At 36.1% G+C, this 16,041-nt stretch overlaps 1 protein-coding gene across 1 annotated transcript in view; it reads right to left on the reverse strand.

Moving 5' to 3' along the window:
* The window catches only part of CSMD3 (CUB and Sushi multiple domains 3), a 614,053-nt gene that overhangs the window by 106,685 nt on the left and 491,327 nt on the right, over window positions 1-16,041 (reverse strand). Inside the window, exons 42-45 of the mRNA XM_075085810.1 lie at window positions 10,449-10,658; window positions 6,575-6,763; window positions 4,132-4,309; window positions 1,055-1,200 (exon numbers count right to left, since the gene is read on the reverse strand). Coding sequence (XP_074941911.1) covers window positions 1,055-1,200; window positions 4,132-4,309; window positions 6,575-6,763; window positions 10,449-10,658 — 723 coding nt within the window. The remainder of the gene's footprint in view (window positions 1-1,054; window positions 1,201-4,131; window positions 4,310-6,574; window positions 6,764-10,448; window positions 10,659-16,041) is intronic.

Below are 16,041 nucleotides of genomic sequence, written 5' to 3' on the forward strand. Positions count from 1 at the left end.
TTGGTCATATATTGGTATATTCATATATATCAATACATATCAATTCACATATTGATGAGCACAAAGGGTCAGCTTTTCCTTCACGAACTGCTACATGCAACTGAGATGCCCAGATTTGGAATGAAAATTCTGACCCCCCGTGACTACTCTTACTGGAGTCTATACTCCATAATAAATTCAAGTGCTGTGGCTGCTGTTTTTTTCAATTGGGGGATTTAGGTCTTTTTTGTTTGACTTCATTTTGTTTAGATTAAAGTTCCTTTAATCCCCCCCCATTCTGACTATCTGTATTCACCTTGGTCTTTACTAAGTCAAAAAGAAAGCTTTCTAGTCCGAAAATCTGATCAGGGTCCAGAAAACAGACCGTAGTCTGTCCACATTCCCTGGAATAGTCAATCCAACAGGCATCCACAGAGCACCTAAAAACACCTGTGCATCTGAATCTGTTTCCTTGTAATGACAGGAATGCAAGAGAACACTTGGCCACAGAAGGTCTGAATGGTTACAAAAAGAGGTAGAATTTGGTGCATTAATACTTACTCATTTTCATTCAGTCAGTGTTTAATTCAAGGGCAGTTTAATACTAACTATACAATATAGTTGTTCACTATCAATGAAATCTCTAGAACAAAAGTACTTTCTTCAAAATATTCAAATATGTACGAGGAATTTAATTACTCCCACAAACATTTAGAATACAAAGGAATTTTAGAAACATTATAAGCAGTGAGAAGATGAGCACCTTGGACTGAAGGGTCTTGATGCTACCTTCTTTACTCATGTCTCTTCACAGTGCACTCTTTCTTTGCATGACTACTTAATATCTTATTAAATATCTTATTTGCTTGACTACTTATTTAATATCTGGTCAAGAAAATAGTTTGTTTTCATAATTCATATTAGTCTTTCACGTTTGCATTACCTTAGTGATGGTCAGTCATATCAATAATAGCAACTCTTCTTAGAAAACACAACTAAAGTAATTTTTTTTCCTGAGTTTTCTTCCTGCACTAATCAGTACAGGTGATGAAAAAGTGCAGCTTGTCACACTTACCATGGTAACTAAGTACAAAGAAGCCACTAGTAGTAAAGTCACTGTGGAACTTGATCAAAATCTGATTTGAAGTGCTGTAGACTGATTCCAATGCAGTGTTGCCACTAAATTGTCCAATTTGAGGAGAAGTTTGGTCTGGTCCATCCCTAAGAAAAACAGACAAAAAAGAATTTTTTTTTCCCCAACAAATAATTCAGTTTCTCCAAATTTTAATATGATAAGTAAAATTTCTCTAGATTACTCTAAAAAGGCATAAGTCATCTAAAATCAGATAAAACAGATATTAAAGGCTGAAAGCGTATATGTGATTGGAGTATAGCAGATAGTAGCTCAGAGGACCATCAAAATATACTAGAAAACAAGATGTTCTAGTCAACCACCTTTTGGAAGTAATATTCTTATTTTTAAATAAAAACTGTAGCAAGCTCAGAATGATTGAATTTGTGCTTGTATTTCATCTTCCTGCCACAAACTCTGCTCGTGTTTATTTACCTATGCTTTCAAATGTGGCAATTAGAAAATAAATGAATCTAAGACTGATCATCTTCCCCTGTCCTTCCAATTTGAAAATTTCTAGGAAAATTAAGAGATTAATACTATTTAAGTTTTAAAAGACAATGAGTGAATATTGGTTTCACTAAAAATAAAAACAGAATGCTTATACTCTCCTGAATACAAGATTCTATGTGAAATCTTCACATTGGCATTTATAAATGCAGATTTTATTTAAAATTATTATTTTAAGGATGTTACTTTTAGAAATTTTCTAATGTCAGAATTTTTAAAGCGACTTTTTTCCCCTGCACAATTAAATGTTATAATGCCATCATTTATAATTTATAGTACATATGGACACATAAGCATTAATTTAAAGTTTGTTTTTATGACTAGTTTAGAGTTTTATGAATCAATTTCTTGCTGAGAGAGATGTGCCATGCATTTTATATAAATAGTTGTGTCTTTCTCAGGTAAACATTACTGTAAATGTGGGTAGTTTTAACCAAAACTAAGTATGACATGCAGTTGACTAACTTCTTAAATCCTTGTTCATATACATTGATCAATATTATTTAGTACTATTTATTATTATTTAGACAACACATGTACTGCTGGTAAGATTACTGCTACCTTATGGAAGAATGAAATACTCTTCTTAATAGAAAAATTAAATCAAAGTTAGTACTAAACAAGAGTGGAACTGTACAGCGGATAAAATGTCAAAGCAAGGGCATTAAATTTTCATACTCACTTCTAGATCAGAATTGATGAACATTAAAAGTTTTGAATTTTTAATTATTCTTGGCATAAGATATTTTAACTGAAAATAATTTCAAAATTATGGGTATTTTTTTGTTTTGAAAATTTTGCAGTAATACATTTCTCCAAATTCTTGTTCATTACCCCTTCTGCTTCTCTTTTATCAGGGAAATAGTATGTTTTGAAGAAGCATTTGATTTGTGAAAAAAATGTATTTTTTCCATTGGAAACAGCTATCAAAATTTCTGAGCAGTTCTGTAAACAAATTATATCCCAGAAGTGGCATAAGTTATTTAATTATATAACTATCATGTATATAATACAGCTTATACAGGTATATATATCATACATAAGTAACAACATACATGACTTCAGAACTTTCTCCTAAAAGTGTAGGTAATCTAAATAGGATACAAAACATCTGAAAATCAGAAAAAGACACATGAATGAAAAAAACTGCTGTTTTACCTTTGTCATTGTATATACAATTACTTTTACTGTAAGAACTAAGCTTGTAACTCAGCCAGGAGTACAATTGAAAGCACATGAAATCACTTGGTAGAAAGGAAGAGCCAAATAAAAGAAGCACTAAAAGTGAACAGTAGTGTTCTAGTTTCTGTGGCATGAAATAAAGATGGCTGTATACATACAGAAGTATAATTTAATTCAGGAAAGATTCTGAATGTCAGCCTAAATTTGATACACACAAGAAGTGATGAAGAGTTAAAGGGATTCAAAATTGTCTGAGTTTTATCACAGCAATAGCCTGGGTACATAGTCTGATCAAATTTTAGTTAGATCTTAAGGTAAAGCATTGGAGTATCTGGGATTCAGGACAAGGCAGTTTGTAGTACACAAGATGGAACAAAAACCAGAACCTACAGAAATGATCACAAAAATATATAGAGAACTGTTTCATGTTTAGAAAAGTGGGAATGAAATCCCGAGTTATCTGAATTTACATGAATCCAAATTAGATTTCTGTGCAACAGAAACATAAAATGAGTAATTAATATTCCAAATTGCTCTCATTATTTTGTACTACTCAGACAACAAGACTACTCTCTCAACCTGTGGATTTTCATTCTGCAGATTCAATTATTAGCGGATTATTGTTTTAGGCAAACTTCCAAAAGGTCTTAGCCACTGTTGAAATATCTAGGAGACTCACTGGTAATTGTTTCAAGATTACTACATGAGCTATTACACTTTGTTACAGCTTCCTGCCTTTACCAACTCTGCAACCAAGAAAAATGGGGGCTTCATTATCTGAAAAGATTCATAACAGACATGGATTCAGGTATATAGAGAATATAAGTTGTTTACAGTTAACATTAGCTCAACTCCTTTTGTCATAGCCAAATACATATAGAGTCTCTCCTTTTATGTACTCTTAACAGTTTAAAAGAAGTCAACCTGGAAGAAATTAAGAAAGTGTTGCTGTAGTTTCTTGCATTAACACCCTAAAACATTGTGATACACACAGCTGCAAGAGCTTATTATCATTCTTTTCTTAAGTAGTACTTCTCTTGTTTGTTTATAAGCTGTCATAGCATACTTCTGAGTGCTTTTCTTTATCGAGAAACTGAGGCACACTACTATTGTTTTTGAATTCTTAAGACGAGGACTATGAAGCTTCATGTCAAGTGCAATCTAGAGAGAATGGTATACTGGAAAGCGTGGATTACTGAAAATAACTCACTTCCCCTAGACAGAATGTCAGTGTCAAGAGAGAAATAACAAATATACTCTTTTTTAATTCATACTTTGTTTCACAGTATTACATGGAGATTAAATAAATGCCAAAAGTGTTTTCTTACCAGACGGTTATGAAATCATATATTGGCTCTGTTTGGAGAACTGTGAAATTAATGTAGATTCCATTCCCAGGTGGTACTCTTACAAGCCAGAAGCAGTCTTGAAAGTTTGGATACTCATCAGGGTATCCTGGAGAGTATATGGTGCCATTCATTGCAGTTATGTTTCCTCCACAGAGGGCTATAAAAAAAATACATTTGTTTTTAAAAAAATATTAGATGTTTCTTGCATCTAATTATGTAAAGCCATTGCTGCATATAGAAAACAGATTTTACCGAGCTTTTTGCAAAGACTCAGAAGTCTATTTTGACATTTTGGTCAAATCTATAAAAAACAAAACTGTGCTGTCATAAATGCTATCTGGAAAAGTAAGCAAAGCCTAAAATGGCATAATTTGCTTTATTTTGCATATATTCCTCCCCACTCCCCTCCAAACGGGCATGGAATGGCAATGCAGATACCCTAAAATATGCTTAAGAACTTCTAACCAGAGAACAGGTTGTTGGATATATAGGTTTGACATACAGGAATTACGCATTGTTTGTATTTAGGTAAAGCATGTGTTATCGTTTACATATCTATACTTTGGTGCTGAACTGTAGGCTAAAGGGACTTTTCGTAGTCACACCTCATCCATTCAGACTCAACTGATTTTTGTTCAGCATTAGCTTGACAGTGTCAAGGGTTTTTGTGCGTGCAGACAGAACTGATATTGCAGCAGGGTCTTAGGGGAGTGAAAACTTGGGCTGGGGACTCTCAGGCAATAAGATTTCTTGGAAAAGGAGAGGAAACAGATTCCAAAAGGACACGAGTGAGGTAGCTGAGTTAAGAAGGGTCAGAGGGTGTTAGATTGTGGTAAGAACAGGTTAGATGGGTTTTAGGTGCATGAAGAGGCAGGGAGAAGAGAACAAAATTGTTTAAAACAGGAACCACGTTTAGTGATATTTGATTCAGATTGTCTGCTTCAAGAAGTCTGAGGCATTAATCAAGCCTTAGTATATGCTGCCTTACAATAAAGACATTAAAGCAAACACATATTTAAAACAGATTGTACACTTCTGGCACTAGGCATGTACAAAACTGCCCACTTCATTTTAATGCTTTTGAACAAAAGGCCTTTATCTCAAATCAAACCAAGTACAACTAGAAGATACTTAATAATCTTTTTCCTTCAAAAATAAAGAAAAAAAAAAAACAAAATGCAAAAAATACATAGTATATAAAAATATCAAAATGCTTTACTAAAAATACCACAGTAAATATTTGCACAAAACCCCATGTAATTCAAGAAATTTCTCTGGCAGCTGAGTAATGTTGGCAGTCTGCAATCATGCAGCACAGCACACGTTAGGTCCTCATTATCTGTTAGGTTTGATCTTTTTATCTGTGTCTTTTCATACGACAGTAAGTAGAAACAAAGTACTTCCAACCACTCTTCAGGAATTCATCAAAAGTGTTACTCAGAATTGCATCATACTTTGGGCATCTTAGAATTGGTTCCAGTAAGGTAATTCAAAGAAACAGGATCACTCCATTCAGTAAATTATTTGTCTTGATTCTGAGGCACAGAACATACAGCTAGAACTAAGTAAAAGGGAAAAGCTAAGCTGTTTAGCAGTTAAGATATGAAACATCCATCCTTGTCTGTTTCAGAGTCTGATGACTGACCTTCTTTGGCCTGCTGCTTTGGTACAGCTTCCTTTCACCATAGCTAGGGATAAGATAAACACCTCTACAGAATCATCGTGTATGTTCACCCTGTCTCCTTAAAATTTCAGCTATGTGCAAGCCACAGTTCCTTGAACCTGCTTACCGGTTGCAAGCATATTGGTGTAAAAAAAATTTAAACTGTTAAAAAAAATTTTTAAAAATTCCCATTCACAAAAAATATATGTAGAAAGAGCTTCACACAGCATTGACTGAAGGACAACTGCACTTTATGCTACCTTTGACATTTCTTTCTAACTGATAAGACAGAACGTAAGTGGCCAGATTTGGGAAATTCAATTTTTTAATCCTTTTTTCCTTGGTTCAGTGCAGAACCAAATCAAGAATCAAGAATGAACCCTCCTGCTCAAGCAGTGGGGTTGGACAAGATGATCTCCAGAGGTCCCTACAACCCCTCCCATTCTGTGATTGATTCTGAGCTTTCACTCTGTAGCACCACCTAGATTAAAAAGCAGCACAGGTCTCCACACTCCAGGCCTTAAGCCTAACCTTCCAAAAATAAACTTATCTCAGACAAGTTGTCAGAGATTTCATATTTCTATGAAACATTTCAGCTTCTGTATAAAAATTTCATGTGCAAAATTGAATACTTCCTCTGCAAAGACCATAATATAGAAATACACATCTCTATAAATGGAAAAGCTGAAATTATTTCAGTTTACAGTCCTTAGGAGAACTTACAAATAATGAAGGGTTAATAGGTCACCCAGAACATACCTTCACATCTGGGGAGAGGATGATTCCAGTTACGGCTGATGCCATGAAGACAAGTCAGAGCTGAATTTCCAATTAATGTGTAGCCAGGAAAACACTCAAATGAAATAGTTTGTCCCACAGTAAAGTCATTCCCAATAACAAAACCATTACGAAATGGTCGAGGGTCAGGACAGCTTTGTAGCTGATATGCTGAAATAATTAAATAATCATAATGCAGGGGGAAAAAGTAAAATGCAAATTCTTATTCCTTCAAGAATAAAAGCTTTTCATTAGAATAAAATTAAAAGATCATGGACATCTCATATGTTTTAAGTTCCACCACAGTGACAACCAAAATCTTTGGTCCTACACCAGGAGAAGCACAGTGAAACATTCCCACAGCAGTTCTGGAAATATGCATAAAAAGTGATTTCCTATTGCAAACCTCATAAGGAAAACATAATACTACAACCCAAGCTTAAATGATATGTTCTTTATGCTTTGATTGTGTGTGTGTCTAAACAAACAAGTACTCAACACCCTACCCTAAGTGTTTTGGAACAGAGTCCATGAAGGCAAAAATGAGACTAGCCTCTTAATTTTATATTTTAATTTGAGTAAGGGCAAGAGTACTGCACTAGGGAAGAAGAGGGCAGAAAAAAACTATGACTTTGTGTTTTCTCCACTTAGATCTTCAAAAAGGTAGGCCACTGACTGGCTCTTTAAGACTACAGATTGCTTCCAAGTGCACCCATATGTACACCCTAATCAGAATGGATCCTGCTGACAGTGAAAATTGAAAAGGCTGTAGAAGAGTAGCTAAACCAGAAACATGGGAAAAAACTAACAGGTACAGAAGACTGATGTGATGCTATGACAGGGAGGAGGCTAATAGCCAATGCATTTCTAAAAAAAGTGCAGGAGAATGACAAACAGCAGAATTACAATAAATAAGAAAAGCAATCAAGCAGCCTACGCTGCATGTTGAGTGATGTGTCCAGTATTAAGGAATAGAATGAGGACAAAACTAAGACGCCCTTTCACACCACTATAGGAGACTAAAACACAGGAGGTAGGATCTAGAATTCTTGAACCAACCAAAAGCCCTGAAGTGACAGGCATGGCATAGAGCAGCAGGATGCAGTGCTGTTTGGCAACCACCTTTCCAAGACTGAGAGGGCAGAGAGTTCCATGTGGGAGAGCAACATTGTTGTTTAGAAAATATGTTGTGTCATAGAAGAAAAATATTACCAGAAAAAAGAAGCACTCTAGAATATTAATATGTGGAAATTAAAACTCCAGATGTATATGTAGTACTGAGCTGCTTCTACAAACATCTAAATCGGAAAATTATAGTGAACAGGAAATGTTAAGTAAAACTAGTGAAGCTGCAAAAATATGACAAGTAGTAGTAATGGAGCACTCAAATATCTACGTCACCAGGATTCTTGAAGAAATAATTGTTCCCTAGAACAAGCAGTTTGAAAGCCCACAAGACAAGATGTTATTTTAGATTTCAACCAGCTTGGTACTCAAGCTTTAGTTTGAGAAATATTCATGGGAGAACTGCTCCATATTAGCAGTCATAACGTGGTTTGATTGTACTGGGAGGGAGGAAGTCAAATAAACCCAGCACAGGGATATTCAATTTTCTTAAAAGGAAATTATATAAAAATGAGGTAATGCAGATTGGAATTTGCTAATTGACACTACTTTAAAGACCAAGTAAATCATGTTCTACAATTCAAAATAAAAACCCACTAAAGTGGTTCAGAAAAATGCCTGAATGACTCAGTAGGAAAGTTAAAGAAGCTACAATAGCGAAAATGTTGGCTGTCTTTCCAAAAAGTCATAAAACATAGCAGGTCACATTTAAATAGAACATAAAGAGAGCAAAAATAATTTGAAACTTTATTATTATTCTTATTATCAGTCTCAGCTGGTCATAAAAAATTTACTTGACAACATCAGAAGCAGGAAGTCAATTGGTGGGACAATTCATGACAAATGAGAAAAAAGGGGCTTTTATGGATTAGGGTGCCGTAGAGAGAAAAACTCAATAAACTCTTTGTATCCGTCTTTACTGCTGAAGATGATGTAGAGATTTCCAAAGAAGATACAGGGCTTGTATTACACAGGTTTAATGCACTAGATCAGTTTGAAGTAAATACAAAAGTACTACACTAAATAGGTAAGGAGCAGATGGCTTTCCCGGTGTAAATCACGTCTACCTTTAGAGGTGATCCTTGAAACTGCAGATCAGTAAGTCTGATTTCTATACCTGGTAGTATGATACAGCCTATAAAAATGAATAACATTACTGAGCACATGCCTAAACATGGTTTCTTGGGAAAAAGACTGGGGGCTATATATCTGAAGTTCACAAAAATTGTGAAGAGGGTGGAAAGCATCAATGTGAAAATGCCATCAAATCGCACAGTAATAGAATTACGAGTCTGACAGTTGTGGATGCTGGAAGAGTACAAAAGAAACTATCTAAGTTTCTTGTGCTGCAAAGTAGTACTCTTTTTTTTTTTTTTTTTTTTTTTCCCTCCATTTGGAAATACCATACTGAGATAGATGGAGCTTTTTTCTGATCCAGTAAGAGTCTTCTGGTTTTACATTCTTATGTTTAAGGAAGAAGAGAAATAAACCTGTCTATAATTTTACTCATTTTTCTCAGAAGAATTAAAAGACTCTATAATGAACTGTGAATACCAAAGATTCTATAGCAAAAAGTAAGATTTGAAAATAAGCCTCCCTCACATATCTTGGTGATCTTTTCCAGGAATATTTAAAACATTGACCTCATTACAGAACTGAGAACAAATATGCTATGCAAAATCAGAAGATGACAGGTTGTATATGTTTGAAAGAAACGGTCTCTCTTATGCGGTTAAAAACACAAACAGGAACTTTTTTTTAAAAAAACATTATTTTGCAAATAACAGTATCTCCAAAATTATTACTGTTACTATTAATAGCAGTGACAGTATATGCTCTTAAGTCTTTTACTGCCATCTTAGCAGTAGGTTTTAAAGTTCACTTACTCCTACAAATTGTATGATATTCCAAATAAGAAGTGAATAAAATCTTGCTGGGCAATTTGAGTCATAAACTGACTTTTTCTTTAAAAGCTAACATTTTTTACAGTGTGTCACTTCCAAAATATTACATGGAGTTCAAGTCAATTTGGATTTGTTACTACTGAAAGAGGAATATGAGGCTGCTTTAAAGTAAAAACTCTTTAAATCATCCTTTCACATTATCCAGATCATGAAAACAGGTATATTTTAAAATACGCATTTGACCTTTTTGTGAGCAGTCTTCTAATCCCATTTAAATAAATCTGCCATTATATAAATAGAATTATGATCCTGCAGTCTTCACCAGCTCAGCATGACCTATTTGGGTACAACAGAACAAGAACCTTCCAGAGATATTTCCGACCAGGAAATAAAATGGATTTGGAGATTTCTGAGTTGGAATTATTCTGTACTAGCCTATGTGGATTCAGTACTCTAAAACAATAAATATTGTTTTAGATCTTCCGCTTCCAGAACCAAGACACAAAATTGAGATTCTCATATGCATAATAAGATTGAAAAATAGATATGCTTACTTTGTAAAGCCATGCAATGTAAATTAAAATGAAAAATCCACATACAGGAAATTATCTGTTTGTGTACATTTGAAATAATCTTTAAAGATAATATGCAATTATTTTTCTTTTTTCATCTTAATTTTCTGCATTCTTCTGTTTGATCTTGATGCATAACACTTTGGCTTGAAACACACAAAATCTTTTACTTCATATTTATCTTTTAGGAGTGCCAAAAGAAGAAATAACCTTCAACAGCCACCTTGTTATTGCATAAGATTGTCAAAACCTCACCTTGATATACAATATGAAATCCTTGTTTGTTCTGTGAGTAATCACTGTGAAAGTATAAGCTGGTTTCATGAGTTGTGCTGAACAGAGAGGCTGGTAGCTGAGGGCCACTTAGTCTCCCAATGACAGTGCTAGTTTCTGTAGATCCACTCCTAACTTCTAAGTAATCATGTATGGTCTCCGTCGAGAAATTCACAAATTGCAAATGGACACCTGAAAAATATTATCAGTAAATAAAATCCACCAGTATCAATACCAGGAGTGAAAATAAAGTATGTAAATTTTACACTGATAATTTCAGAAAATAATGTAACCAGTGGAAATGTATGTGTTATGCTCCTAGGTGCAGTCCATGGAATTCAGTTTGAAGTATTCTTTCTCCTCAGGCTAATTCTGAGAGGCTGGCAAGGTAAGAAACACTAACACTGAGATATTAACATGATCTAAGACATTGAACTCTAAATTATTTATATGTCACTTTTTGGCAAACGTTGAACGTATGCCAAATGTTCTGAACATTGAATAAATTCAATTTAGTTAAATCTTTCCTGTTTTCAATTACATGAAATAGTCTTCAGTTCTATTAAAAGAAAAAATGTTTTTTGTGTCACACCTGGAAAAAATACAATGACAGAATTCTACCCCAGAGGTAGCTGCATTTCAGTTGTACGTAAACTGATCTTCCCAGCTTATATATATTTTAAAATATATATCTATATATAAACAATGAGGCACAGTAAAAATTATGCATATAATATGGTTATATATGTTGTAAAGGTATGCGGAGGGAGAACGTCTGCTCACTTAAGGGTATCTGGTCAAGGACATCTTTCAGTGAAGCAAGAGAAAACAAGAAAAGAAGAAAAGAACATACAGGGACACAAACCTGAGGGAGGCAGTGATGAGAACCGAACCTGGCCAAACGCACTAATTGATGAGGTCAGGTGAGAGTGTGAAAATGTTTAGTGCATTAGTACAAAGGTACTTTGTCTTATCAGTCTGCTCTATCATCTCATATCTTCTTATTAAGTCTTTTTTCAAGTGTCTCTCAATGTAATCTCACTCTCTATCCTGTGTGTATTTCTGCTGCAAGGACTAAGTGCCAGCAACTGGTGAGACCCCTATCTGTGAGTGGAATTTGGTGCCATCTGCTGGAGTCAGACCAGGGATGTGGATGCCCCTGGCCTGTGGTGCTAGCTACTGCAGTGAGTGTGTGGGTCTCAGTGCCAGTTACTGGTGAGATCTTGTGTGGCGGGGGGAAGATGCAAATTTGTGCCAGCTCCTGGTGTCAGACCAGGGGTTTGGGCACCTTCTAGCCTGTGGTGTCAGCTACTGGAGTGAGATGCCATAGCTCCCTAGATCTAGGCAGGGTCCTACAGGGGCTCTGAGCAACCGGATATAACTGAAGATGTCTCTGCTCGCTTCAGGGGGTTGGACTAGATGACCTTTAAAGGTCCCTTCCAACCCAAACCATTCTATGATTATACGATTCTACAGACCTTGTACCCAGAATGCCAGATAGGGGGAGCAGTGTGAGTGGACTGGGTGCCAGCGACAGGAGTCAGAGCAGGGATGTTGGTGCCCCTGGCCTGAAGTGAGTGCAAGGGTCTTTAACTTCCAGGCACTTGGGGAGAAACAGTGTTTGTTCTCAAAACCAATTACCAGGGAGACCTGTGTGAGAGAGGTAAGCACAGAGTTTAGCGGTGGTGGCTGGAACGGGCCATATGCCTGGTGTTGTCTGTTGGGAAGGCAAGTGCCTATATCTTCCCCAACCACTGTGTGTGGGGGAGTGCACATGAGCCATCTGCTAACCAACTTCAAACTGGGCTAGCCAGTGAGTAGGAAGGCCTTGGGTCCAGGCCAGGATAACAGGCAAGTAGAAAGTCCATGCTGATACACCCAGGGGGACTTGCAAATGTGAAGTGCATGAGGGACAAGTGTGTGAACACTGTGTGTTTGCAGCAAGTATCAAGCTGGAACAGCCAGCTAGTATGGGACCTGTGAAGCAGGTAAGGCGGCCTGAGATCCATACAGGGGTGTGCCAGGTAGACTTTCAAGGCATCTGCAAATGTGTGTTTGTGACCCTAGAGTGTGTTGTGTGTGTGCCTACACTAGTGACCTTCTGTCTTTGCCAGCCCAAGAGGAAGAGGGGACTTGGCTGCTGGGGCTTCTGTTTTATGAGTCCTGTATGTAGGTGCTATTGAAGGCAGAACCTCCTCTGTGGCGGTCTGTGACCAGCCATGTCAGTATCCTCTGTGTCTGTATGTCTGTGCTCAGCTTTGTTACTGTTTGAATCTGTAAACAGGAAAGGTTCAGCCATGTTCCTCACCCTGGGCAGAGACCTTACATCCCGGGGCACCAGGCTGGGCTCCAGTGGCTGGGCAAGAGGGTCCTGTCCTCGAGTGGCTGGAGGAGCCGTACATTACTTAATGCAATGTACTTAACTGTTTAATTACACTCCTTACATTACTTAACATATATATTATTCCCGAGTCACAAAGAATGTAAATTATATTATCTAAGCATCATTCATCGGTACCTCTCCCACTAAACATTCAGTTCAGTTATTTAATGGCTGTGTCATATGATGATTTTGCCGACAGAAATTTCTGATTATTTGATTCAGTAAGGGACAGGAAGCTGGCTTACTATCCATTAGCAAGTTATGTCTCCTAACCAGGTGAGGATTACAATGATTATGTTGCAGGACAAGAAGAAAATGCTCAGCAGCTGAGTAGTTATAGGGCTCTTCAAACGTTTTCCTGTTTATACATATTTCTATGTAAGTTACAACAAAGTAGAATTTGTATTTTGTCTGGAGTTAGTGCAACTATGGAATGATAATGGAGTATTTTCATTAAGAAGATGATTGGGTCCCACTGGTGTTTCTGGCAAAGATAATCAACATTATTTCATATAAAATTGAAAGGAAAAGATATAATGTCAGATTAATTATTGAAGAATCATGAATAATTTTGTAACTCTTAAACTGTAATAGCTAAATAGTGTTTGTCACTGTCTTTTAGAGCTTTATCCCCAGGTACCACGTAAAGTTTACGAATGGTTTTCTGAAGCATGTAACATTTTATATGCTACAGGAAAAAAGGTTGGCATGTAATTAAATTAGTGTTACCTTGATCATTTCTGTCTTTCTTTATCTGAAGATAGTTTATACGTGATAAGAAAGCTTCTGCTTATAAGTGTCATTTGACTTTGCCAGCTTTCCAAATATTTCCTACACAGAGAAACTAGTTATATCCAAACTTTGCTCTCTCTCTTTCCATGATATTTGTAGGCTTGGCCTTTTATTTGATCCTGTGAACCAAACACTTGTCCAAAGTTTAAGCTGTCTTTAATAATAACTGCTAACTCATGCTGTTTTACTGTCATTTTTTTCTCTTCCATCTACTTTGTATGATACAAAACCAGTTCTAATATATTTTTGCCCATCATTCTTCTCTCTGTGCTCTACTGTCTTTCACTTGAAGTTCCTGAACCATATCAGTCTTCCAAAGTATTAATCCTTTGCTTAGCCTGCAACACCTGCCTCTGTCTCAGACTTCTGCTTGTTGGACTGTTTTTTTCTATGGCTTTTTGCAGTTTGGACACCATCGTTGAATAAGTATTTAATATATTTATATATAAAAACTAACCATAAAACTCAAATAATACCAACAAATTGAATAAAGTAACCTTGTAAGTTGATTGAAATCAACATAGTGTCATTGGTTTAGATTACACCATTAGCTAACATAGATAGAAAAGCTTATGATCCTTTACTTCTGACCAGAGAATAAATCTTGTTAGAAACACTTAAACAAGGAAAGCCTATAGAAGATTCCCATTATGGTGTTTTTGAGTTTTTCTATTTACTACTCAGAAGAGTTAGATGTGTGTGTTTCCACTGGACTAGAACCACAGCATCACTGAAACCAGTCTTAACCATCACTTTTTCAACCTTTTTTAAATTTGTACAATGAACTTTAATTTTATTTTTCAATTCAGTTTTAATAATATACTATTTAGAAATGGTCAAAAATATCAAGCACATTTCAATCTGTGCAGTTTCAGTTTTCTTCTGGAAAAAGGAAACAGTTTTCCTGGAAAACTAGCAGGGATCTTCACGGGATCTGAAGGTTCTAGACAGCATTATGAGTAATGATGAAACACTAGAAGCTGTCACATCAAGCTGTCTAAAATTCAGGTAATGGTAGAATTAAAATATCGATGTTATTTCTATAAAATGCTAATACAAAAGAAATTGTTGACTTGAATATTGTGTCTTTTGAACAAAATGTAAACATAACAATTGAGTTCTATATGAAAATCCCTATCCTGACATAATGTATTTTCCATGGATAGATTCTATTAAGTCAATGTTACTGAACGTTTAGTATTTTTCAGTTTAAACAAACTGCACAACAATTGGCTTTCATCTAAAGGATAAGTGAACCAGGCTCATGGGACTTATAATAAAAAAGATCACAGAAGTGATGTTAAAAAGAAGAGAGAAAGAATCTGAACAGATGCAAAAGGGAAAACTATTTGGGATGTCACACTCTGTTACTGTGGAAGACCCAGAAATTCTGTACTGTCAAGTAAAGAAGACAACAGAAGATAGCAAGTATAAAATAGAAAACAGTGAGGCATGTCTGAAAAAAGAGCATGCCATTCAACTAGTATATAAAGAAAAAATCCAAGCACATGTATGTCTTGGTTTCAGCAGGGATAGAGTTAATTTTCTTCCTAGTAGCTGGTACAGTGCTTTGTTTTGGATTTAGTATAAGAATCATGTAGATAACACACTGTCATTTTAGTTGTTGCTAAGTAGCGCTTACATTAATCAAGGACTTTTCAGCTTCCCATGCTCTGCCAGGTGCACAAGAAGTTGGGAGGGGGTACAGCCAAGACAGCTGATCCAAAACTGGCCAAAGGGCTCTTCCATACCATAGGTCATGCTCAGTATATAAACTGTAGGGAGATAGCTGGGGGGGGACAGTGATCACTGCTCAGGGGCCGGCTGGATATCAGTCAGCGGGTGGTGAGTGGTTGCATCACTTGTTTTTCCTGGGTTTTGTTTCTCATGGTGTTTTCCTTTTGTTGTTGTTGTTGCCATTATTATTATTAAGCTGTTCTTATCTCAACCCACGAGTTTTCTTACTTTTGCCCTTCTGATTCTCTGTTGCAGGGGGGTGGTGAGCAAGAAGCTCTGTGGTTAGCTGCCTGCTGGGTTAAACCACAACAACATACTCCTACAAAAGTGCCACAAGTATAAAAAATTGGATGGGACAATTATATTGGCTAGCTTTGGATAAAGATTTTGCACTGATAGATCCACCCAAAGTTTCTCAAGGGGTTAGCCAGTTTAACTAAAATGCTGATATTATTCAAAATCATGGTGAATGAGAGAGGTTCTGGTGACCAGAAAAAGTCTGAAGATATATCCATCTTTAAGACAAGAAAGAGGATCTGGGCAATGGCAACTGTTGGTTCACAGCAGTCATGGAGAGATTATAGGACTTGTCTAACTGGGGCCATTTCCAAACACATAAAAGACAAGGGACTCAGGAGCAGTCAACATGGCTTTACTAACAGA

The sequence above is a fragment of the Phalacrocorax aristotelis genome, chromosome 2, assembly GCF_949628215.1.
Source record: "Phalacrocorax aristotelis chromosome 2, bGulAri2.1, whole genome shotgun sequence".
NCBI lineage: Eukaryota > Metazoa > Chordata > Aves > Suliformes > Phalacrocoracidae > Phalacrocorax > Phalacrocorax aristotelis.